The sequence below is a fragment of the Balaenoptera borealis genome (assembly GCF_965194805.1).
Source record: "Balaenoptera borealis genome assembly, chromosome: 8".
In the NCBI taxonomy this organism is placed as follows: Eukaryota; Metazoa; Chordata; class Mammalia; order Artiodactyla; family Balaenopteridae; genus Balaenoptera; species Balaenoptera borealis.
The window spans coordinates 53032297-53058114 of record NC_138865.1 but is presented as its reverse complement, the minus strand read 5'-3'; the positions used below and the strand labels follow the sequence as shown (position 1 = coordinate 53058114).

The window sequence follows — 25818 nt, the reverse complement described above, 5'->3', positions numbered from 1 at the left end:
AATATACACAGCAACAGTTATGTTGAAATATATTGGATTTTATGGGAGAGTTTGGATAAGGGAAGGCATCATGCTTACTTTTGAAGATGACCTTAACCGTTGCGTTGACGGTCCTAGAAAGTCATTTCTTAAGAGAGGGGCTCCTTAATGAGCAGGGGATCCCAGAAGATGCCATGTAACCAGTGTATATTGTCCTGAAAACTCTGTTCAGTGATGCATCTAGAATATGCCTGTTTCAAAAGAATGAGACCATGAGACCATAAACAAGGGCACTGGTTCTGGGGGAAAATGACTTACATAGGCTATGGCGATCCAACAGGGAAAGTAAATCATACTTGTGAACTGTCATTGGCTTGAGCATACAAGACCTGCAGTTTTGAGCATTTGACACCACAGCTATCAGAAGCTGTGCATGCCTCTGCAAGGTATAGTAATACGTGGTACCTATTACTCACGTATATTTATAGTACTTTCCTTTTGATAATAAGTAAACAGTGTCTCATATATTACAGTGATCTTTCCTGATTTTTTTTTAATGTCTTTATTGGAGTATAATTTTCCTGATGTTTTAGTGCTATTTATCATCTTTATTTTTATGAGCACATTATCGAGAGTTTCTTAAGTCACTTTTTAAAAACAAGGTCAGATTTGCATTTTATATATTTTTCCTTAATTTAAAAAAATATTTATTTATTTGTTTATTTGGCTGTGCTGGGTCTTAGTTGTGGCATACGGGATCTTTAGTTGTGGCACACGGGATCTAGTTCCCTGACCAGGATCGAACCTGGGCCCCCTGCATTGGGAGCGTGGAGTCTTAACCACTGGATCACCAGGGAAGTCCCTCTTAACATGTTTTTTGAATGTTTTCAAAAACACAGAAAAGATGGAAGAATGTAGTACAATGGATTAGTTACTTCATTGTTAACTTATTAGTTAATAACTTGGTTAATTTTAAATTGGGGAAGCAAAATTATTTATTTGAAAATACTATGGAAACTTTGGGTGTGCAGGAGAAACTTTTCAAAATTGATAAATTTGCTTTTCTTTTTAAAATATGCATTACCTTAACCAGAAATAAACCTAAGGAGTAGATGAGCAGGACTTAATGTTTCTAGATGAGTCGTATAAGCGTCTGTGTTCTCTTTTTTTGAAAGACGTTCAACCTCTTGGGCCAGAGTTCCAGGATGGGCAGTAATTCCACTTCATTGTTGTTCAGTTGGAGTTATTTACCTATTTTAAAATAGGAAAGCTATTGAAGTTTTACATTTTTATATAACAGTTTTATTGAGAATAATTCATATACCATACAATTGACTCATTTAAAGTATACAATTCAATGGTTTTTAGTATATTCACAGAGTCATGTAACCATTGCAATAACCAATTTTAGGACATTTTCATCATTCCCTCAAATTCCTCACCGATTAGCAGTAGCTCTATATTTTCCTCCACCCAGTTGGGTATTTTTAATTCATTGGTTCTCAACACTGGCTGCTCAGAACCACCTGGGTATGCCTAAAAACAAACAAAAATAGGAACAGTGAAATACCCTAGACCAACTGAATCAGATTCTCTGCCATGAGGCCTAAGCTTTTGTAGTTTCAAAAAGGTCCCAGACAGTTCTGATTGACAGTGAGTATAAGATGGTGTGTTAGCGGCTGTCCACTATGCATTCTAATTACCTGAGACCTTGTTGAATGGCAGATTCTCTTTCCTTAGGTCTAAGGTGGACTCAAGATTCTTGTCTAACAGGCTCCCAGGTGATGCTGGTGCTGACACTGACGCTGATGCTGCTGTTTCCCCACCACACTATAAGTAGCAGAGCTATGAGCAGCCTTAGCAGTTCCTGGGAGCTTGTTAGGAAGGCACAATCTCGGACTCCATCTCAGATTGTCTGAATTAGAGCCCACATTTTAGTAAGATGTTCCAGGTAGTTCACAGGCACCTTTCAGTTTAAGAAGCACTAGTTTTGATGATGATGGAAGGAAATTTTCTGTCACACAGAAGAATCAGAGTTAGTGTCATTTTCATACTGATTGTGCTCACTGTGTGCAAGTGCTAAACTTTCAGCTACCTGTAATGTTTCCCCTGTTTTCCTATTTATAATTAGTTTTCTCCAGTAGTTGGTTCTTTTAACTGCAATCTTGTTTTCAGAAGACAATAGATGCAAGGTGTGGATAGGGAGCCTAGTTTGAGGAGCTGAAATCATACTGGATATATAAGGTTTGTCTGTAGAGTGGTGGCACATTAAGAGGACCAGAATCAATCACCTGAGTTGGCATAATCCAGTAATGTTTATGGAGGGCCCTTATGTGAATGGCTGTTTGGCACTATAAATCAGTAGAGTGTAATCGAGTGTATAAGAGCCTTAAGTTCCTCCAGGGGGGATTGTGGGCAGAAACACAGGAGAGGTGAGCCTGGAGAGCAGATTTCCCTCAAGAGAGCTATGATTGCCTGACTCAAGCATAAAATTGTCATGCTGTTTTAGAATCTTCTTTGCCACATGTTGGTTAACAATATCATCCAGCCTTGGAGAGGAAGGCTGATGAGCTCTGTATGAAAGCATAAAAAGGATATGAGAAGCTTAGAACTCCACTGAAAGGTGTTCCCTGGTTATGCTGTAGGATTGATTTAAAATGGAAGTAGTATGACAAATAATTGTAAGCTTTATGAGCATGAAACTCATCTGTGTTTTTATGGTATTAAGGACTCTGCTACTATACAGTTGGATTTTAAATGTTTCTCACTTCTTTTTGTCCTAATAGCTGATTAATTTGAATTATAGTAAAACAGAATATGTGGTCATCTTATTTTTTATTAAAATTTTTTAAAAAATTGAGGTAACATTAGTTTATATTACTGTTTCATGTGTACAACATTATTTATTTTTTTAAAAAATTTATTTATTTATTTATTTTTGGCTGTGTTGGGTCTTCATTTCTGTGGCGAGGGCTTTCTCTAGTTGCCGCGAGCGGGAGCCACTCTTCATCGCGGTGCGCGGGCCTCTCACTATCGCGGCCTCTCTTGTTGCGGAGCACAAGCTCCAGACATGCAGGCTCAGTAGTTGTGGCTCACGGGCCTAGTTGCTCCGCGGCATGTGGGATCTTCCCAGACCAGGGCTCGAACCCGTGTCCCCTGCATTGGCAGGCAGATTCTCAACCACTGCGCCACCAGGGAAGCCCCAACGTTATATTTTGACCTATATACACTACAACATGCTCACCACGAAAAGTTTAGTTTCCATCTGTCACCGTATAGTTGATCCCATTTATCTGTTTCTCCCTCCCCCTACTTCCTTTCGCCTCTGGTAATCACTAATCTGTTCTCGGTATCTATTTGTTTGCTTTTGTGCAGTTTATTTTGTTTGTTTATTTATTTTTAATATTCCACATGTGAGTGAAATCATATGGTACTTGTCTTTCTCCGTTGGACTCATTTCGCTTAGCATACTACCCTCAATGTCCATCCAGGGGTTGCAAATGGCAAGATTTCATCTTTTTTTATGGCTAAGTAGTATTTAATTGTACATATATACCACATCTTCTTTATCCATACGTCCATCAATGGGTAACTTAGGTTGTTTCCATATCTTGGCTGTTGTAAATAATGCTGTGATGAACATTGGGGTGCATATATCTTTTTGAATTAGTGTTTTCATGTTCTTCTGATAAATACCCAGAAGAAGACATTTGCAAATCATATATCCAATAAGGGGTTAACATCTAAAATATGTAAAGAACTTGTACAACTCAAAAGCAAAAAATGAAATAAGCTGATTAAAAAATGGGCAGAGGATCTGGGTAGACATTTTTCCAAAGGAGACCTACAGATGGCCAACAGGCACAGGAAATGATGTTCAACATCACTGTATTTATTAGGGAAATGCAAATCAAAACCACAGTGAGATATCACATCATGCCCATTTGAATGGCTATTATCAAAAAGGCAAGAAATAAGTGTTGGAGAGGATATGGAGAAAAGGGAACCTTTATATATTGTTGGTGGGAAGGTAAATTGGTACAGCCACTATGGAAAACAGTTTGGAGATTCCTCAAAAAATTAAGAATAGAACTGCCACATGATCCAGCTATTCCTTTTCTGGGTATTTATGTTGTCATTTTAAATGGGTCTGCCCTGAATTGCTTAAGTCGTTCCAGTTGGGGAGTGAAGAGAGAGGGAGATGTGAGGACCCAGAATGTTAGCCAGTGGCTTCCCTTGGTTCCTGTGACTTTCCTGAAGGAGCTTTAGAGTGGGGTCTTCTCTTTGTTGAACCCAGAGCTCAGCGGCTCTCAAACTTCCTGTGCCTAAGAACTGTCTGGGGAGCTTGTTACAAGTACAGCTTCTCAAGCCCACTTGCTAGAGATTCTCATTCATTCAGTAGGTTTTGCAATGAGACTCAGGAATCCAGCTGCTGGGTGATGGATATAGGTCATTTGTGGATCATGCTTGAGAAATATTGCTTGAGCCCCTGGGAACTTAGTGGTACCATATATGAACTTAGTAGTACTTAGCTGCAGGGAACCCCTTGGGGTAGACTGGGAGGGATCTTGAGTGGTTAATCATGTCTCCTGGCCTCTCTTCCCTATTAAGAAGGCAAAAGGTTTGTTTGCTCCTAACTTAGGCACCGAGGCACCAAGTTCATCTTACTGCGTCTACCATGGACATTAGAGAGTCCAAGAGCAGAACCAAACAGCAATTCTAATGGAAAAGCAATCCAATGAGAGCAAGCCAAGTGTGGATGCAAGTGAGATTTAAACCTCACTGCTCTCTGTTCAATGAGTAATTCCATGACCCCAAAAGTTAGTGTTCTGCATGGTCAGACAGTAGACACTGGTAGGAACAGGAGGGGAAGAGAGCCCTCAGCACCCTTCTACAAACCAAGGATGGTTTTTAGTGTTTACAGTGCATAAGGAGTTCTTGCTCAGAGTTTTTCATATATGTGTCTGGAACATGCACTTTAACAAGAGATTTGGATACAGAAGTGATCTACCCACCGTGCTTTGAGATACATCAGATTAGAGTGTGTGTAGCCAATAAAGTTCATTTTGCATCACTGGACCCTTCTATAGTTCAGTGGCTTAAACAAGATTAAATGGGGATATTTAAATGGAGTTTCAATTCCCAGTGCCTTTTAGGATGGGGGTAAACTGGAAGAACAGTGAAGCACATTTGACTGCTGTGATTAAACGAAGAGCATATGTCAAGTGTAAAACTCTAGGCCCAGGAGTCTCAATTCTGGTTGCACCGTTAGAGTCCTCTGAGGAACTTTTAAATGTATTAGTTGCCGGGGCTTTCCCTAGAATGAGTAGGGGTCAGCCTCAAGCATTGGTAATTTTTCAGAGCTTCCTAGATGGTTTCCAGTGTGCTGGTTCAACTGAGAACTACTGGCCAATTGTTGCAGTGAGGCAGTGGGGCTTCATTGTTGCCAGACCTTCAGATCTTTCAATATTAATAACATTTTATATGAAATATCCTCACTAATAAATATTGGAAAGCAATTCCAATTTTTGAAAATACAGGGTAGGCAGACCGAACACGTTTGCTCACAGGATGCAATCCAAGGGCAACAGTTTGTGACCTCTGGTTTAGGCATTTAACTGTTTTCAAAAACTTTAAAAGCCCTTTTTTACCTGTGAACAATTTTTTTTTTAACATTTTTATTGGAGTATAATTGCTTTACAATGGTGTGTTAGTTTCTGCTTTATAACAAAGTGAATCAGCTATACATATACATATATCCCCATATCTCCTCCCTCTTGCGTCTCCCTCCCACCCTCTCTATCCCACCCCTCTAGGTGGTCGCAAAGCACCGAGCTGATCTCCCTGTGCTGTGCGGCTGCTTCCCACTAGCTATTTATTTTACATTTGGTAGTATATATAAGTCCATGCCACTCTCTCACTTCGTCCCAGCTTACCCTTTCCCCTCCCCGTGTCCTCAAGTCCATTCTCTATGTCTGCGTCTTTATTCCTGTCCTGCCCCTAGGTTCTTCAGAACCATTTTTTTTTTAGATTCCATATATATGTGTTAGCATACGGTATTTGTTTTTCTTTCTGACTTACTTCACTCTGTATGACAGTCTCTAGGTCCATTCACCTCACTACAAATAACTCAATTTTGTTTCTTTTTATGGCTGAGTAATATTCCATTGTATATATGTGCCACATCTTTATCCATTCATCTGTCGATGGACACTTAGGTTGCTTCCATGTCCTGGCTATTGTAGATAGAGCTGCAATGAACATTGTGGTATATGACTCTTTTTGAATTATGGTTTTCTCAGGGTATATGTCCAGTAGTGGGATTGCTGGGTTGTATGGTAGTTCTATTTTTCGTTTTTTAAGGAACCTCCATACTGTTCTCCATAGTGGCTGTATCAATTTACATTCCCACCCTGTGAACAATTTTTATACTCATCAGTTAAAAAAAAAAAAAAGCGACTAGTAAGATATCCTTTACTTCAGGCTTATTTTTCCCCTGCCCTTTTTGTTTGGTCTGAATTTTCTTTTGGTTAGTTTGAACTCCACTTTTTAATAACACACTATGTTTAAGTTATTTCAACATTCTCTAACATTGACCATATGGGAAATGCAGCAGAGAACCAACATTTGCCTGGTATTTTGGTTGCAAGCAAAAATGACGAAACTAAATTTTTATGATTCATAAATTATTAGAGGCTCATTTTCTCTGTAATATGCCATTTTTTTCCCTTAAAATTTTATCATGTACTTTTGCTTTTAATTTTTCCTCTGCATATTCATATTATGGCAATCTTTTTAAGATCTCTCTTCCCTCAGCTGAAGTGAGGAAATAGCTGTGAATTCATGAGCAGTAACTGCTTGTTCCAAAATTTGTGCATCATTCTGATGTGCCAGACAGTGGCTGACATGTACAAATATCAAATGTTGAGAATCTTATTTGTGGAAAGGGTTGGTCTGATCAACATCAATCTGTACTTTCTGAAATAAGGGAATATTAAATGTTTTTGGCAGATGGTGTGCTCTGAAATGGGTGATAAGGCCAATAGTGATGGATGGTGATACCCTGAGTAGATGAAAGTTATGTACTCTGTGTGTATTTGTGCATCTGTTTGTGCAGTGTTATGAGTTTATTTAGATGGAGAGTTAGTTTTAAGAACTTAAAGATGTGTGTCTGAAAGGCTGAGGTACTTTGTGATTCATACCGTTTTTGGTTTTTTTTTCACTTATCTCTTAAGGCAAATACATTCATTCCTTAGGGCCATCAAACAGAAACGAGAGAAAGTCCCAAGGTAAATACTGACACAAAGTGCACTAAGACCAGTTTGTAGTTGTGGATGTCAAAATATAGCTCCAGTCTTAATTTTGATAACTAGCTTCTTCTCAGCATGAAGCCCTTTTTGCATTTTGTCTTATACCCATTTTGGTGTGTGAGGTGGAGTCACTTGTGCGAAGAGTGCAGGAAGAGCATTTCTACATCTAGGGAAAAGCATGTGCCTAGCTGCTGCTGTGTGAGAGAGCCTGGTGCCCCAGGAGAACTAACAGGAGGCCGGGTGCCTGGAGCTTAGTGTTCAAGGGAGGGAGAGGCCAAGACAGAGGCCCAGGGGAGGTGGGCATGGCCTAGAAGATGCAAGACCATGGCAAAGACTTTGGGCTTTCTTTAAAGAGTAGTGGGGGGACTTCCCTGGTGGTGCACTGGTTAAGAACCTGCCTGCCAATGCAGGGGACACAGGTTCGATCCCTGGTCTGGGAAGATTCCACATGCCTTGGAGCCACTAAGCCCGTGCGCCACAACTACTGAGCTTGTGCGCCACAACTACTGAAGCCTGCGTGCCTAGAGCCCATGCTCTGCAACAAGAGAAGCCACCGCAATGAGAAGCCCGTGCACCGCAACGAAGAGTAGCCCCCGCTCGACGCAACTAGGGAAAACCCGCGCGCAGCAACGAAGACCCCACGCAGCCAAAAATAAATAAATTTATTTAAAAAAAAAGAGTAGTGGGAAGTCACTGAAGGTTTTATTTTTAAACTTATTTTGAAAGAATTTTAAAGTTCCAGAAAAGGTGCAAGAATAGTACAAAAAATTTCCATATGCCAATTACCCAGATTCATCAATTTTTTTACGCTTTGCCACATTTGCATTATCCGTCTCTCTATATAATTAAAAAAATATTTGAGAGTAGATTACATATATTCAGTAGAGTATGCTTTCTAAGAACAAGGATATTCTCATATATAACCAGAGTACAGTTATTAAATCAAGAAAATTTAACATTGATATAATACTTTCATCTATGGTCCATATTCCAGTTTTGCCATTTGTTTTAATAATGTCCTTTCATACCTTTTTCCTTTTTATTTTTAGTGTATGGGCTCTAGTTTAGGATCATATATTACATTTAATTGTCATATCTTTTTAGTCTTTTAAAATTTGGAACTATTTGGAAAATTTCGCATCCTTTATCTTTTATAACATTGACATTTTTTAATACTATAAAAGTGATGCAATGTCTTTCTCAGGATATCATATCTGGAGACCCTGATGTCCATCTTGCCCCTCACTGGTGATTTTAATTTTGATTATCCCATCAAGGTGATGTCTGGTTTCTCTACTGTATAGTTATCATCTTCTTCTTGTAACTAATAAGCAGTCTATGGGGAAGATGCTACGAGACCATGCAAATATCCTGTTCCTTGTTAAACTCACAGCTGCCTCCCCCCCGTTAATTTTCACTATGATAATTTCAAAATGGTGATTTCCCAACTCTACCACTCCCTTCAGATTTACTAGTGGCAGTGGAGATATAGATATGCTTTAGATGTGGACATGGTAGGAATCCCTGGGAATTCACTTAATCTATAGATTCTGAAGCCCCACCTCTATAGATTCTGATTTAGAAAGCTTGGGTGGGAGCCAGTGTGGGTACGTAGAATCCATGCATTTTTAAAAAGTCTCAAGAGATTCTGATGTGGAAATAGGTTTGGAAATCACTGGACAAATGGTTAAAACACTGAACAACATTATATTATTTCATAGTGACATTAGACAAAGACAGTTAACTTTCTTTCCTCCTACATCTGCATCTTTAAAATGGGCACAATTAAGATATCAACCATGGATATTGAGGTAATAAATGAGATTCTGATTTGAACTTATTTTCTTTGTAAGGGAAATCCAAGTTATTATGATTATTTATATTGGCAGTATACTTCACATGATACATATGAATTTTTCTAAAATCGAAAGAGGTTAATTAAATTTAAAATAGTATTTGGCTGAGTTAAGTTTGGAATATTTTTTAATGCCTTTTTGATTGAGATATAATTTGTATACCATAAAATTCACCCTTTTAAAGTGTACAAGTCAGTGGTTTTTATTATACTCACAAAGTTGTTCAACTATACCACTATCTAATTCCAGAACATTTTTATCACCCCCAAAAGAAGCCCCATACCTATTAGCAGTCTTTCTCTAATACCTCCTACTATAGATATAAAACACTGCTTACTTTTCTATCTGTGGATTTGCCTCTTCTGGACATTTCATATAAATAAAATCATACAATATGTGGCCTTTTTTGTCTGGCTTCTTCCACATAGCATAATGTTTTTAAGATTCATCTACATTGTAGCATGATTTAGGACTTCATTCCTTTTATGGCTGAATAATATTTCACTGCATGGATATATCACATTTTATTTATTCTGTAATATCTTTGTATACTTACCAAGTCCAATGAATTTTCAGTGTTTTTCCCTTTTACATTTATTTCTGGAGGTAAACTACTTTTCGTAAGTTCCTGAAAATAAACCTCCTAGTCTTTAATTAAGAGTAGTTGTTACTGTTTTTCATTTCTATGCAAATTTCCTTATTGCATTTATTGTTTCTTAACGAGGTTGCTTAGAATCCTGTAACACTTGAAAAAAAATCAAGTGTTTTTTTGATTTTTTTGACCATCAGCTATTGTCATATGTTTCTGTTGTCAAGATAAGCATTTTGCTTTTTGGGGAGCTGATTATTTCAACAGTTGAATATATTATCTAAAGGGATCTCCTGAGGTGTAGATGTTTGGTTTTATTTAGCATAAAGGAAGCATGACACCATTATTAAATTGTCTGTACTTTACAGTCAAGCTGCCATAGGGTTTGGAACCGTTAGAATGCATTAATATGTTTTATTTTGCTGAAGTTACAAAAACTTCAGTAGCTGGGGAGCCACCATTTCTAGGCACATCATATATACCTTTTTTTGGGAAATAGAAGCGTACTTTATAGTTTATTTCGGAAGCAGGAGTTTAACAAGGCTGAATTGCAGTAATTACCTTAGGTATACTTAGCTTTAATTTACTAGCACTTACCCTTTTTTGGAGGGGAGGTCAGGACCTTCTTTGAGAATCTCATAAAAGTTTTGTACCTTCCCCTAGAAAATGTACACATGTGCATGTACTCAAAATTTTGCATATAATTTCAGAGGGCTTGTGAATTCTCGCTTTAATGGATAAATGAAATTTTTTACAGAAATTAGGAAAAAGAAGGTGGGAAAGAAGGGGGTATCAGTGTCAGATCTGTCCCTGAGAAAGCTCAGTAGAGTTGAGGATAAGAAAGAAGCTAGGGCAGTAATCAGGGAAGCATAGCCAGTAATACGTTCCAAGGGCCATCTGTCTTTTTTATTTTTCAGCATGTGGGACCTTAGTTCCCCAACCAGGGATTGAACCCGAACCCCCAGAAGTAGAAGTGTAGAGTCTTAACCATTGGACTGCCAGGGAAGTCCCCCATCTGTCTTTTTGCAGTTTGATTCTTTCTGTGGCACTGCATGTTTTGCTTCTGTTTTCACTTCCTCTTTTCTCTCCTCTTTCCCACCCAGGGAAGTCTTTGTTCACAGTTTATGATTCCAATCACCTGGAGTTTACACTTGGGATTTAAAATCAGACCTAAATAATAATCTATACATATTATACAATTTTCCAGTTAGCAATTGCCACTAGAAAATATTTTATAAGTTCTTCTAAGTGTGCATGCTTAATTTGAAAATTGGTATGGTAATTTGCTGATAAATGTCTTGAAGAGCATAAAATGTTGTAATTTTTGCCTTAGACTATTTATCTTATCTCTAGTTTCCCGCCGCCCCACCCCAATCAAGAATGTAACTTAGTAATAGACGTTTTGGACCCCTCCATATCTGTGTGTTTCCCCCCAGCCATCACCTTGTACCTAAAATAGTTCCAGACTTCTGACATTGGCAGACACCTTTGCATTAAAACCCTGCCTCTCAAAATAGGGATCCTGGGAAAGGTTCATTGTGAGGGCAGAACCATTGTGATATGAAGTCTCTTTTCAAAGAGATCTTATCTTTTCCCTATCTGCGTTATAGACCTAAAGAAAAAAGAAAATTAGTCAAAAATATCAAAATTGAAATAATTTTTGCTCCAAGTCTTCTTTTTCTGGAAAGGATGAAATGCATTGTCTTAAGACTCTATAGGATAGATAATGATTCACAATTATTGTTTAATTTTTCTTTTTTATAGTAATATTCATTGTGGAATCTTAACAATTTTTATTATGCTTTTTTTTTTTTTTTTTTTTTGGCTGAGTTGGGTCTTCGTTACTGCGCACAGGCTTTCTCCAATTGTGGCGAGCGAGGGCCACTCTTCGCTGCAGTGAGTGGGCCTCTCACTGTGGTGGCCTCTCCTGTTGCGGAGCACAGGCTCTAGGGGCGCGGGCTTCAGCTGCTGCGGTGCACGGGCCCAGTAGTTGTGGCTCATGGGCTCTGGAGTGCAGGCTCAGTAGTTGTGGCGCATGGGCTTAGTTGCTTCGAGGCATGTGGGATCTTCCCGGACCAGGGATCGAACCATTGTCCCCTGCATTGGCAGGTGGATTCTTAACCACTGAGCCACCAGTGAAGTCCCTATTATGCATTTTTTATCTTAAAATCTGCAGAGCTTTTTTTTTTTTAATCCCACTTTGGCTTCTAACCAGCTCTTTCAAATCAAAATTCAGAGCAGGTAGAGAAATGCTTTTAAAATGCATATTTGATGTAGTAAGTGCTATGCTATGCTTCTGAAAGCGCCAGGGTCACAGCTGCATACATGAAAATGCATGGTGACTGCGGGCATTGTTTCCTCACACAGAAAACGCAATCTGTGTCTATCGCTGAATTTAAGATGTAAATCAAATCATAGCTTTCCTACATTCAGAGATGTAGCAGAAAGGTTGAGGTGACCTAAAGGTTACAAATAACTCTTGCTTTTTGCCTACTACAAGACTAATTTTTTTTTTTTGCTCCCTCTTTTCTATTAAGATTGATGTATTTATACTTGGAAAGGTGAATCTAGTTACCTACCTTATTTTATCGTTGTCTCTGTGCTAGTCTAGTGGCACCACGAATTTATCATTTACTCCCTCCCCCTCTCCATTCTGCTAAGATGCATGCACTGCTCTGTGTTGTTGACAATGTTATTAAAGGGCAGGGAGCCCTGAAGTATTAGGTACCAACTCTGCATGCTTCCTCTGTGCTTTTTTTCTCCGAACAATGTGGACTTTGAAACAATGTACTTAGAGGGGTTGTGATGTTGGTTTTTCATGATCCATTCAAAGAGTTTAAAAAGGTGCTTTGGGGAAAGTGTGTGTTTGTTACATTTATTTTAGATGTGCATTTGGCACTGAAAGGGAAACCTAAGAGTAAGAAGATAGACACCCAGCTTTCAAGCTGCTTATGCTCTAGTTTAAGATAAAAATTTACCTGCATGATAATCATAATAGTACCCCATTTATGGAATATTCTGTGTGCTAGTTACTGTATTAAATGCTTTACTTAAAATGGCAGTTAAAACATTTACAAATCATGAAATGGGAAAGTGCCAAAGAACATACAACAAATTGGCTCATCTATGGCAGAAAACAACAACAATAACAACAACAACAGCAACAATAATAATAACCACACAGTGAAGGAGAAATTAGAGGCACTAGAGGCCAATGAAGGGTGACCTGATTGCCTGGTTTGTATTGATTTCAGTTTTAGAAACAATGTTATTCTCTTTTACGAAGAAAACAGAATCTACTGGATGTCTCAAGAGTTAGGAAATCTTGATTTAAAATTTTCTGTGGGCTTATTCTGGATATAGCACTGCATTTCTCTCTCAAGTAAAAAATATAGGATGCTTTATTTCTTTGAGATAAAAATAGGAGACCTCTGTTTTGAGGCCTTAGATTTTATTAGACATTGGCCTTAAAGCCATTTAAGCTTGGCATAGAATTATTAATAGTTGAGAGCCATCTTTATTGGTTTCTGCCTTTACAGGATTTGGTTCCACCTCTGGTCCCGAGCAAGATTAGGGCTTTAATGGGTGACTTGGGTTCTATAACTTTAGCACTGGAAGGTACTTAGTCTGATTCCCTCATTTTACAGATGAAGAAACTTTGCCCAAGAGAGGTTAATTCTCTTGCTTGAGATTACACAGTTTGTTGCAGAGACAGAATGTGAATTTGGAACTCGTGCCTCTTTTAATTCAATGTTTTCCCTCCACTATTTCACGTCACCTCTCCACTTCTAGTTTTTCTTCTGAGACATGGTTGTGGCAGCGTAACAGTAAATGATTTGGATGGTGCTATGTAGGCCCTGCTTATATAAATAATAATAATGATTTCAGTGTCCCACATTTGTGTTTGTTTTTCATAATTGTAGAGCTTATTGTCTGTCACTGTTTGCTTTACAAGTGATCACACTGATTGTACGTTCAACCCATCTATCACTTTGAATAAAGTGTTTTAGGCAACTTACTCTTTATGCTTTGAATACCAGGTTTGGGTATAATTGACATTTTAAGGCATAACCCAGGTTTTGTTTTGGTGTTCTTTTGTACCACGTTATTTCTTTTTTTGATCAACAGTCCTTCTAATGAAGAGCAAAATTTACTTTAAATTGTGGATTCTTCCATTTACCTTGACCTTTCTCAGTTGGAGGTACTTGAAAGAAGTGAGGTACTTGAAAGAAGTGGCTAACAAGCAGTGAGTGAGAAGAAAGAAAAGAAAAATCTTGAATAATCCATTAATTTAAGAATCAATCCTTGAATATTTCAGGAGTGAACTATACTTAGCCTGATGACATTTTTTTTTTAACATCTTTATTGGAGTATAATTGCTTTCCTTATGACATTTTAAATGCTCTAGTTATAATATTTTAAATGGAAAATAACTCTATTTTCTATCATACCAAATTACCATGCATAATATTTAATGCTGTTTGTTTATTTTGGAACATGCTCCTATGTTTTGCAAAGGAATAATTTTACATTTGTTTTCCATTTTAAGTCTTCTAGTTCCTACTCTACCGTTACTCTTGTGCATCTAATGTTAATATTTGATGATTATATTTCCATAAGAACCTTCAAATTTTGAGCATGATCGATTGATTGCTTTTGGTTCAGTATAAAGAAAGATGAAGGTGGGATAATAGTCTTTTTGAATAACTCAGGGCTAGTACCATGTTTTAGTGAGTTTTGTGCCTCATAGTGCTTGCCATTTTACCTAGTGCAGTGGTTCTTAACCAGGGACAACCGTGGCCCCAGGGGACACTTGGTAATGTCTGGAGACATTTTCGATTGTCATGTGCCTAGGTTGAATGCTATTAGCATCTAGTGGGTAGAGGTCAGGAATGCTCTTAAACATCCTATAGTGCATTGAACAATGCCCACAGCAAAGAATTATCTGATTCCAAATGTCAGTAGTGCCAAGATTGAGAACCCCTCATGTATGGCAGTTGCATGATAAAGTATATTGAATTAAAAACTGTGTCCATTCTATAAAGCATAAGGCTTTACATATTATTTTATATGTGTATTCACATACCAATTTGATGATTCACAAGGGAGAATTTAGCTCTTTGCTTCAAATTCATTCTTTGCTCAAAGTATTAAAACAAAATTTTGGCAATTATAATTGATTTTAGGTTAGTTGTACTCAGTTGAAATAGTATAATATTGGTAATCAATGTTAATCAGTAGTAATATTCAACGTTTTTAATTTGGACTTCCTTTCTCCCTCGAGGTTTTTAACTTCTTGGAATCAATATTGTATATTATTCCTACAGTATTTCCACTTGGATCTGACATAATCAATTCTCTGGAAAAGTTAATTATCCAGATGTCTAAGTCAGTAATTAATCTGGATAAATCCCTATTTTGTATTCTTCTTAATCTCATCTTTAGAGTTTTAAGTCTGAGATACTAAATAGAATTTGCTGAACCCCAGTGCTAGCAAAGCGGGCCTTCAACTTCATGCAACAAAGCAGAGTGGGTCCCACAATTCCAGTGAGGTAGAAGCTAAATTATAACAGAGTCGTTTGCTATATATGCATCATTCCTAATCCTACTTTAAAATTACTATCTCTTACCTCTGTTGATCTGATTTAATCTGGACAAGACTGTTTTTAAAAGGAGATAGATTCTTAACAGTTTTTAAACAGGAGATAGATTCTTGACAGTTTTTGGGGGTGGGAATTTGAGGGGTGGGAAGAGTTAGGGGGTGACTTATAAGGGAAGAGTATTGCAAAGCACTTAAGTGCTTTATGATCACATAAAAACTATGTGACAACTTGCTGGATTTTCTTCTTAAATAGTCATAAATGCCACCATTAGCTGGAGGATTCATAGATGGTCGTATCTGATGCTCCTCATTTCAATATGGTGCTTGTCAGAAGGAAAACCCATAGCTAAAATAATTGCAGTTGCTGGTCTTTCCTTTTTATTCATGTTTACTTGAACATGACCTACTGAATTCGTAATCTAAGAAGTTTGGCTGATGTGACATACCTGAGAGGCTTTAAGGATTTGTAACATTTGTGTCTTCATATCTGTAGCAACTAGAGCAGAAGCAAATTCTAGATAGGTTTAACTGCCAAAGAGCTTGGAATTTGGAAATGTGATTTTGATAGGATCTTTGAGTTTTGGCATAAAAAGTTGCTTGGAGCGATCCCTTAGCAATGGCAGTAATCTGATCAGTCAGAAATAGCCTGTGCTTTAACAAACAGGAGGCTGCCAGCATGTGAAGTTAGTGTCTAATAGATTAGGTGAGGTTGAGGAGAAAATAGAGAGATGGTGTTATAATACCCAGAAACTGTGTAGTAGTGTCAGAGAGGTGTTTAACATGAGGGTTTCAGTGTGATGGATCTGCCATACTTTTCTGTTTAAGAGAGAAAAATCAGAAAACTTCCCAACTCCTAACCTCCCTCTTCTGTGGGTTTTTCACTTGTACCGGTTTTCAATCTGGCAACACATTGGAATTGCTGGAAGAGTTTTTAAAAATTACTAATGCATGGGCTCCACTCCTAGCAACCCCAGTATAATTGAAGCCTGGGCATTGGTATTTTAAAAAGAGCTCCACAGATGAATCAAACATGCAAGCAGGGTTGAGCACCACTGCTTTATAGCAGTGCATCAGTATTGTCTGGAGAGCTATTTATTAGGTCTGGCTGAGGCCTGAGAATTTATTTTCATTTCTAACAAGTTCCCAGGTGATGCTGATATTGCTGGTAAGGTGATCCCATTTTGAGAACCACCAAGAAGGCTGTTTTAAAAAATCATTTGGGTGTGACTGATCTTTTTCTTTTTTTAAACATTGCTAGTGCTATATTATTGGGTTAAAAATTAAGATTAAAGATAAGTATTATGCATATGATTCTTTTTATGTAAAAAAGATAGCTGCACCTATATGCTTTGAATTTTTTTTCAAATAGCATTTTTAATTTTTAAAAAAATTTGAAAAAGAATAGATACACATATATGTATAACTGAATCACTTTGCTGTACACCTGAACTAACACAACATTGTTAATCAACTACAAAATAAAATTAAAAGTTAAAAAGATAAATTAAAAAAAGAATGAAATAATGCCATTTGCAGCAACATGGATGGACCTAGAGATGATCATATAAGTGAAGTAAGTCAGACAGAGAAAGACAAATATTCTATGACATCACTTATATATGGAATCTAAAAAACAGTACGGGAACTTCCCATCGGTCCAGTGGTTAAGACTTCGCCTTCCAAAGCAAGGGGTGTGGGTTTGATCCCTGGTTGGAGAGCTAAGATCCCACATGCCTCACAGCCAAAAAACCAAAACATAAAACAGAAGCAAAATTATAACAAATTCAATAAAGACTTTAAAAATGGTCCACATCAAAAAACATCTTAAAAAAAATAAAAAATAGTACGAATGAACTTATTTGCAAAACAGAAACAGACTCACAGATGTAGAAAACAAACTTATGGTTATCAAAGGGGAAGGGAGAGGGGAGGGATAAATTGGAAGTATGGGATTAATAGATGCACACTACTATATATAAAATAGGTAAATAACAAGGATTTACTGTATAGCACAGGAAACTATTCAGTATCTTGTAATAACCTATAATGGAAAAAAATTGAAAAAAAGAATATAGATATATACATGTGTATTTATGTATAACCGAATCAGTTTGCTGTACACCTGAAACTAACAATAAAAAAAGCCACATCAAAACTTTGTTTAGTACTTCATAGTTTAAAAAGCTAATGAATTTACAATTTCTAGTAGACTTTTTGAATTATTTAAAATAATTTGTGCTTTTTTCCTTTTTTTTAAAACCCCATTATATGAGGATCCTTCACATTTCAGATCTTTAATTTTATATAGTCTTTTAGGTATCTTAATCGATGTAGCCCAGATAAAAGATTTGTCCTTGTTCAACAGAAATTTCAAGAATTTATAATTTACAGAGTTTGTTATTTGATATGGGAGAAATATTTTCTTTTTTCTCACCTTAAGTATACTGGGGAAACACAGAACCATATACTGAGAAAAATGGGGGTAAGTGGGAACAGAGACGGAGAGATAGTGCTTATAGGTTGGGGCAGTGTTAGAGGAAATGGAACCTTCCAGGTTTGGAAAGAGATCAGCAAGAGGAGGAGGTGGCCAGTGATTTCCAAGAATGCAGGAATCAAGGGGATGGATATGAAAGAGCTACTGGATTGAGACGCTTGGCCAAAGTCATAGCGCTATTAAATGGCAGAGTCTGCTGTCAAATTTGGGTCTCTAAGACCCAGGTTTATTCTCTTTTCTGGAAAAGAATTAGATATAGGAAAAACATAGTTCTAATGAGCCAACTCTGCAACAAATGCAGCAAATGATAATTTTGTGACAATTTTGAATCTAGATTGTAGTGGCTTTTTTGTAGCTATATTTAGATATTAAGAAGGTGTAGTCCTGAAATGACAGCTTCCAACGTGACTTTCTGTTTTTCAGAAACCATCCTCAGCCTTTGATCACTGTGCTTGAACACAGACCTGATTGCTGGCCAGTACTTTTGCAACAGCTGACAACTTTTTTCCAGCAATGCCCTGAAAGGTAATGTAAAATGAAATAAATGAGGGAGATGAATATTATATGCTAATTTTAGAGTTTTTCTTTTAAGCTGCTTTGACTGTAATGTTTTCTCCTGAAGCAAAGAAATGTCTTAGAGCAGGATATAGTTTTCTATTTTCTTTTTAAGAGTAAGAGAAAAAAATCCTACCAGATTTACTGATTGTTGAAATATTGACTATGAGAAAAGCTATTATTAAATAAGCTAAGCATTGGTTAGTTGGGAAAGTTGATTGGAAATATTTGGTAAACTACTACGTGGTACATATGGAAGACAGGTTCTTCCCTCTGGAAATTGATTAGTGAGTTAATCTCTCCATTAGAAACCAGTGCCAGTTGGGATTAAGCAGTCCTGCCAACTGGGACCAGATAGCTGCCATATGTGCAGTTAGTTTAGCTTCACCAAGGCCTTCTGCCTTCTGCCTTCTGATGGTCCTCAAAGCTTTCTCACATCCTTATTACTATGGCACTGACTCAGGCAGTCATCTCTTACTGTGGCTATTGCCACCTATTCCTAACTGGCATCTCTGCCTCCGATCTCGTCCTGCTCAAGGCCATTCTCTAAGCATCCATCAGGGTGACGCATCAAGAGAGCAGATCTTATTGCATCACTCCCTTTCTTAAGTCGCTGCAGCTGTGATTTTCAAACTGCACTTGCAATGTATAGGCTAAGCATGGAAACACCCTCGCACCCCTTCAGCTCTTTTTCTTATAGACTATTTTTTTACGTGTTGATACCTTATGGAAGCTTTCTATTGGAAAACAATCGTTTGGTCTCTGAAATAGTTGGAAAATCCCTGGGCTACAGGACGAAATCTATTGTGTCATGCTAGGCTCTGTGTATGATCTGTTTCACCAATTTTATTTTCTCCTATCTTTATCTCATAATTTATGAATTATGTATTTCAGCAATACACCGACTTGCTTTGGTTCCACACAGGAAACAGTGCTGTTTCCTCGCCTCTGTGCTTTTGCTTATTAGTATCTATCTTACTCTCTTGAATCTCATCCCAGCCCTTTTCTGACTAATACCCTAGCCCTTTCTTGATTAATTTCTCTATTTTAAATCTCTGTTTAGGGACTTGCCTGGTGGTCTAGAGGTTAAGACTCCATGCTTCCACTGCAAGGGGCATGGGTTTGATTCCTGGTCGGGGAATTAGGATCCCACATGCTGTGTGGTGTGGCCACAAAACTAAAAAAAAAAAATCTCTGTTTAGGTATTGTCTCTCCTAGGAAGTGTTTGCTTACCACAGGCTGAATTAGGTGTCTCTTTTACATGCTCCCTTAGTAACTTCAGTTGTGATTTCTAACATCATTATACTTACTGCATGGTCTTATAATTATTCTCCTCCATTAACTGTGAAACTTTCTTACTCTCTTGAGGGCAGGGACTGTGTCTCAGTATTCTTCGTATTAATAATGACTGGCACATTTTTGGGTGCTTTATAAATGTTGAATTTATATCTGTATACACATGAGGCCCACAGATTGGTGGGGCCCAGGCAGTGGGTTGTAGAGTGCCTCCTAAAATATAATATCACTGCATGCTTAGTACATCACACAAGGTCATGATGGGATGGTACCATTGTCCCATGTAATCCAATGCCTGAGTTACATTTACCACACTAGCTACGTTCATGTGTTCTTGCTCTTGAAGGTCTTAGAGTGTCCTATACATACTATGTATTAGAACATTGTTTCTGAGTCTATAACTTCAATTTTAGATGGAATTTCCAGGCAGGATATACTGCTACAGGAAGTTTTAAAGAGATATAGGGAAACTTGTAATCATCTGCCAGTGATAAAAGTCCATGTAATAATTGAATGAATACCTTAAAATAAACATTATTATCATCCTCTCTTCCCTCACCTAGGGCTGCATTTTCAAAGGTAAGATATTAATATTTACTAAAAAAAGTCTTTGTTCATCCATGTCAGAAAGCAAAAATAACAAATTTATAAACATTTGTTTAATGAAGTTTCTCTTGTTAAATAGATTGGGATACTTTATAAAAGATGTTGCTGCTGATGTGCCATATTTGTTATTAAGCTTGTTTTTAGGGTAATCCTTACAAATATCTCTCTTTTCCAATGCTTTAGTTAGTCAGCAAGTAATTAACTTACTTTCTGGTTGTTTCATTTCAAAGGAGTATTATTTTGGAATTTGGAAGTAGTTCTTCTAATGATGTATGTCCAGATAGTCGTAAGGAGACGAGATTATTGAGTTTGGTTTATTTATGGATAAGCTTTCATTGACTTATTCCTTTCATTTGAGTTCTGGAGTGTTAGAGTATGCTATCTAGAGCTTTTTAGAAGTTTTAAATTATTTTATATTTATTTGCAAAGAATAATTACAGTTGTCTCATTTCTACTTTTGCACTATGAGATGGTTCTTTGCAGGATGAAATTGATCACTGCTTGCATTTTCAGCAGACTGTTAGTTTCTTGAGATTTAATTTTAGAGTAAGTTAACTTAGTTTTTACACTGTCATTTAGAAGGTAATGAAGGAAGTTTGGTAATTTAATAAGAATATAAATAGTGATTCACAACTATAGGAAGGAGACAAAATGTTGTGACAATAGCTTGTATTCTAGCTCTTTCTGTGTTAGGAATTGTTGATTAGAGTTGCTGGGTTCACTTTTTTTTTTTTTTTTTTTGGAAAGTCTATATGCTGTATAATTCCATTTACATAACATTCTGGAAAATGTAAAACTATAGAGTGGCAAACAGATTAGTGCTTTCTAGGGGTTTGTTGGGGGGAGGGAGGTAGGGTTAAAAAGGTGAAATACAGAGGATTTTTAAGGCAGTAAAAGTATTTCATATGACATTGTAATGGTGGATACATGATACTATGCATTTATCAATACCCATAGAATTTTACAGCACAAAAAATGAACTTTAATGTATGCAAATATATGTGTGTGTGTGTGTGTGTGTGTGTGTGTGTGTGTGTATGTATATATATATCCCAGAAATGGAGTGAAAGATCCCAGGAATGAAAAAAGGAATGAGCTATCAAGTCACACAAAGAATATAGCTGTATTACAAACTGTATTACAAATGTGGGAAAAAACCTCGCTGGAGGTGGTAGAGTAGACAGGTGCTAGCCTAAATGTATGGGTTCACTTTTAATAGAATGTATCAACAGATGTCCTGAAATAGCAGTGTATCTTCGTGCTAGATTTTTGGGGGCATGGTTCTCCAGTTAAATTCTGCACTGATTTGTAGAAGGCCTGTGGTGTTAAGACTTCACCATTATAGAACCGAGAATTGGGTAAATTGACAATGATGTCAAGGTCTTTAGGGCTGGATACTTCAAAATTATCTAGTCTAACACATAGTTTTTCAGATGAGGGAACTAAGGAGAGCAACATTAAATGACTTGCTCAAGGTCACATGGCTAGTGGCAGAGTTGGGCCCAAAGGCTCAGTGTTTTGATTTTCATTCCAAGTCTTTTCCCACTGCTACTCCATCCTTGGTGAACATATATGAAAGCCTTGTGTGTAGATACATGCACAATTGGTTGCATTTTTAAACATTCTTAATCACTTTGGGATTTCAGGTTATCTGTTTTATTATTTCCCTTTCTCCTTAAGCCCTGTTAATTGCATACCCCACTGCAGTGATAGTAGATCATCAGATACCACAAAGGAAATGCAAAATCTAAAATCAGGACAGATTAAGCCACAGAGATTTTTAAAAAGTATATTGTCCTAGGAAAGCTCAACATTATGCTCCTGATGTCAAATATTAACAGCATCTTGGAAATATATTTCTTTGTATGAACCTTGCATTTCACCTTCAGCATTTCAAAGTAGGAGAAAACTGATAAGCTATTCACGGATGTTTTTGACACCTGGCTAGTATTTATTCTTTGGGGAGTACATTATTAGAGAGAGATGGAGGAACAATGTTTCTTAAATCTCTTTTCTGCTCCATATTCTAACCCATACATACATTGTCTACTTGCTTAATCTATGAAACTTTTTTTAGTTTCCTAAAGCGGGTGGTGTGATGAAGCCATATGTTTCATAATTATGAACTCACAAGTCTTTTTGTTTTTTATGGATTGTGTAAGTGTTTGTGCTCATGAGAAAAAAAAAAATCCCTCCGGATTGTGAGCTCCATCAGAGCATGGATTTCATCTGTTTTTGTTTCTTGCTTGGTTTCTAGCACATAGAAGAGTGAATGGTATACTGTAGGAACTCAGAAATTTTGTCAAGCGAATAAATGAATGAATGAATAGATTAAATCTTATCAATTTGGTAACTTTTTAATTTTTATTAATATTAACGGTGTTTTGAAATCACATTGCTCTGGGATGTATAGTATTATAAAATTATGTTGTCAAGCATAACTCAAATGCCATTTCCTCCAATAAGTATTGCACTTTATACCTTTCTTTTAGCAGTTTTCACTTTCTATTCTCTAGTCCAGAAACAGAGCTGATTGTCCCTGTTAGACTATATGCTTCTAAAGGATAGATAATGCCTGGTTCATCTTTGTATCTTATCTAGTACTAACTTATGTATAATCAATATGAAAAATATTAAAATTGTGATATTTAATCGATGCATGCTAATTGTAAATCTACTCTATATCTTAGTGTAAATGAATCGATTAATTTAATGATTGAGCATTTCTTTGAGGGCCTAGTGTGTACAGTTATTTGGGATACAGCATTAAACAGAAATCCATGGTTCATGCCCTCATTGGCTTATAGTCTGTCAGGGGATGGAGATATTAAATAAAAAATGACAATACAGTCATTATCCTGTGCAAGCACATAATGGGGATCTGACCAAGGCTAGGTATCAGGGAAGGCCCTCAGGAAGTCATTTTAAAGGGAGAACTGAAAGATGATAGAAATTAGGCAGAAGATGATAAAAATTAGGGAGAAAGGGGAGAGTATTATAGGTAGATGGAACAGCAGGTGAGAAGAAAGCCCAGATGGCTTGATTAGAGATCTGAAAGAAGTTTAGTGTAGTTCAGTGGAGAGTGGAGAAAAGCAAGAAATGAGACTGGAAAGAGGCCAAATTATGAAGGGTTTGTGAATTGGGCTAAGTACTTTATCTTAAGCATAAATTTTTTCAAGCTGATTAATGACATGATCCAATTTTTATATCTGAAAGGTCATTCTGGCATTTTAGTGTCTTTGGACTTGGAGTTATTGGGATGTATTGTAATCTAAATAGATCCGAAAGATTTGTAAAGTCTTCCTCCTCTGAGTGGGAAGAACTTAAGAGGAGGGACTTGACAAATTACTTTACTTCTCTCTGCCTCAGTTTCTGTATCTGCATAATGGGATAATAATATTTTTATTTCATAGGGTTGTGGTGAGGGTTGATTGAGTTTAAACGCATAAAGTGCAGTAACTTGCACACTCTGAGTGCTAACAAGTTGACAAGTAAATGTTAACTGTTATCATCATCTTCTTGGGATGTCTGTGTCTTTGTTTTACATAGGACCTCACCTGTCGAGTTTTTCCAAAAATGCATGCATACTCCTGGAAAAATGGATCCTAACATCTATAATCCTAAAAAGGTTCTCAGATGATTCTGATGTTCACCAAAGACTGGTCCTGGAGATGTAGATGCTATTCTAGTGTGCAAGTAGAGGCCCTCTTAGTCCTGGGCATCAAGCTTGTGGGTTCCAGGTGTTGAGTCATTCTCCCCAGTGTATAAAGAACTGTTTGGCATGGGTTTAGGTGGGTCATGGTGGAATAGAAGAGTCATGAAAAAAAGATACACTCAATGGTATCATAGTTTATAATATGTCATGAACTCTAAGTTGATGTTTGACACTTACTTGCTTGGTACTCTGTTTAACTCAGTTACTGGCTTATGCATTACGTGACTTACTTGCAGGTCAGAAGTTTCATGTATCCAAATAATGGCACCGTTTCTATGGTATCTATATTGTGAACCATCCCAGTTACAAGAATATGCTAAACTCCGACTAGCTCTGCTCAAAGTCTTACTTCACCCCCGGGTTCTTTGTGACAAAGAACAACCATCAATATTGGAACAACAGATACTACAACTGTGTTGCGACATGGTTCCATGTTTGCAGGTAAGGCCTTTCCTCCTCCTTCACTAATATAGCACCAGCATTAGTAAATGGTGATTGTTATTGTTGTACATAAAATAGAGCCCATGTGATCTGGCAAACAGCTCTAGAAATGCTTGCAGGGTTTTGGAGATGATGAAGGAAACAAATCTAGATTTCACTTTAATATATACAGTGTTAACTAAATTCGCAGAAATATAAATCAACATAGTCCATTTTAGGATTAGTAGGAATGAAAACTATAAGAAAGACTTCTCAGGGAAAATAATTTTGCATTGAGTTTTTCCTTGTGCTGGAGACTGAGAAGGTTATAAGGAAAAAAAAGTCCTCTTTGTGTAAGTTTGGAAAAAAGGCATCTCTCTGGGCAGATGCAGCCCTAGGGACGTAGGGCTTGACCAGCTGAGTGCTGGCTAGATTCCAGTTTTCACAAGTCCCCTTACAGTATATGTGGTGACCCTGATGGATCCTGCTCTTGGGAAGACCACAGTCTAGTAAGAGAGCTAAAACAAGTATATATATTCTTACAATTCAAAGTAGATAGATGAAGTATTTTATCCATACAGAGGTATGGATAAAATGCTTAGGGAATTCAGGGGAGAGATAAATTTGAGCTAATGTCTCTATAACTACAGATTTAAAAAAAATTCCAGTTGCCAGCTTGCTGTGATTTGAGTGTAGTGATTCATGTATCCCATCCCACCATCTAGGTTTGTTGTTTGTCTAGAATCTGAACACCATGCTGCTTAGCTGATGGAGGGAATCTGTGATTATTTTTCAAGGTGATCACTTGAGGTCACAGATGACCTGTTTTAAGTTTGTGTTAGCAAGGAGTCACTAGAGTGACTCTTTTACAGCTCATAAATAGGCTTTCCTGTAATCAAGGCAGAGAAAAGTTAATTCAAGTGAATTCTCCTGTGGCTTTTCCAAAGCTTTTGTTTTGTGTGGGCAATAAGGCAATGTATAGGCGGATGTCTTGAACTAGCGTACAGTTTTTCCATACGATGCTTGCATTACCCTGTTCTGTGCTCTTTGGTAGATGTTTGCCTTCATCGTCATCAACCTATATTGACAAGCCTAAATACTTCTAGCAGTGTGCTCTGTGCAGTATTTCTGGAAATCTGTGGCTTGTTAATATAGTCAAGATAGGTGAGGAAAAAAAGAGATCCATCATTTGGAACTAATGGGACTAGTGACATAAATACATTTAATATTAACAAATCAACTTTATTGGAATGAAGAATTTGAGAGTTGGGAGGGGTCTTAGTGGCAATGTCATCCATTTTCCCACGGGTTATAGGTAGTTCTTATCCTCTCTGAGAGACGACCATCCCACGACTAATTAAATATTTTAATGATAGGAAGCATGCTATTTTGCAAG

The 25818-nt window shown here is 37.2% G+C and overlaps 1 protein-coding gene across 3 annotated transcripts in view; it reads left to right on the top strand.

Moving 5' to 3' along the window:
* Positions 1-25818, top strand: part of FOCAD (focadhesin) — a 310658-nt gene that overhangs the window by 57190 nt on the left and 227650 nt on the right. For all 3 annotated transcript variants that reach the window (XM_082400998.1, XM_082400997.1, XM_082400999.1), the window contains 2 exons: positions 18254-18355; positions 24239-24443. In XM_082400998.1, coding sequence (XP_082257124.1) covers positions 18254-18355; positions 24239-24443 — 307 coding nt within the window. The remainder of the gene's footprint in view (positions 1-18253; positions 18356-24238; positions 24444-25818) is intronic.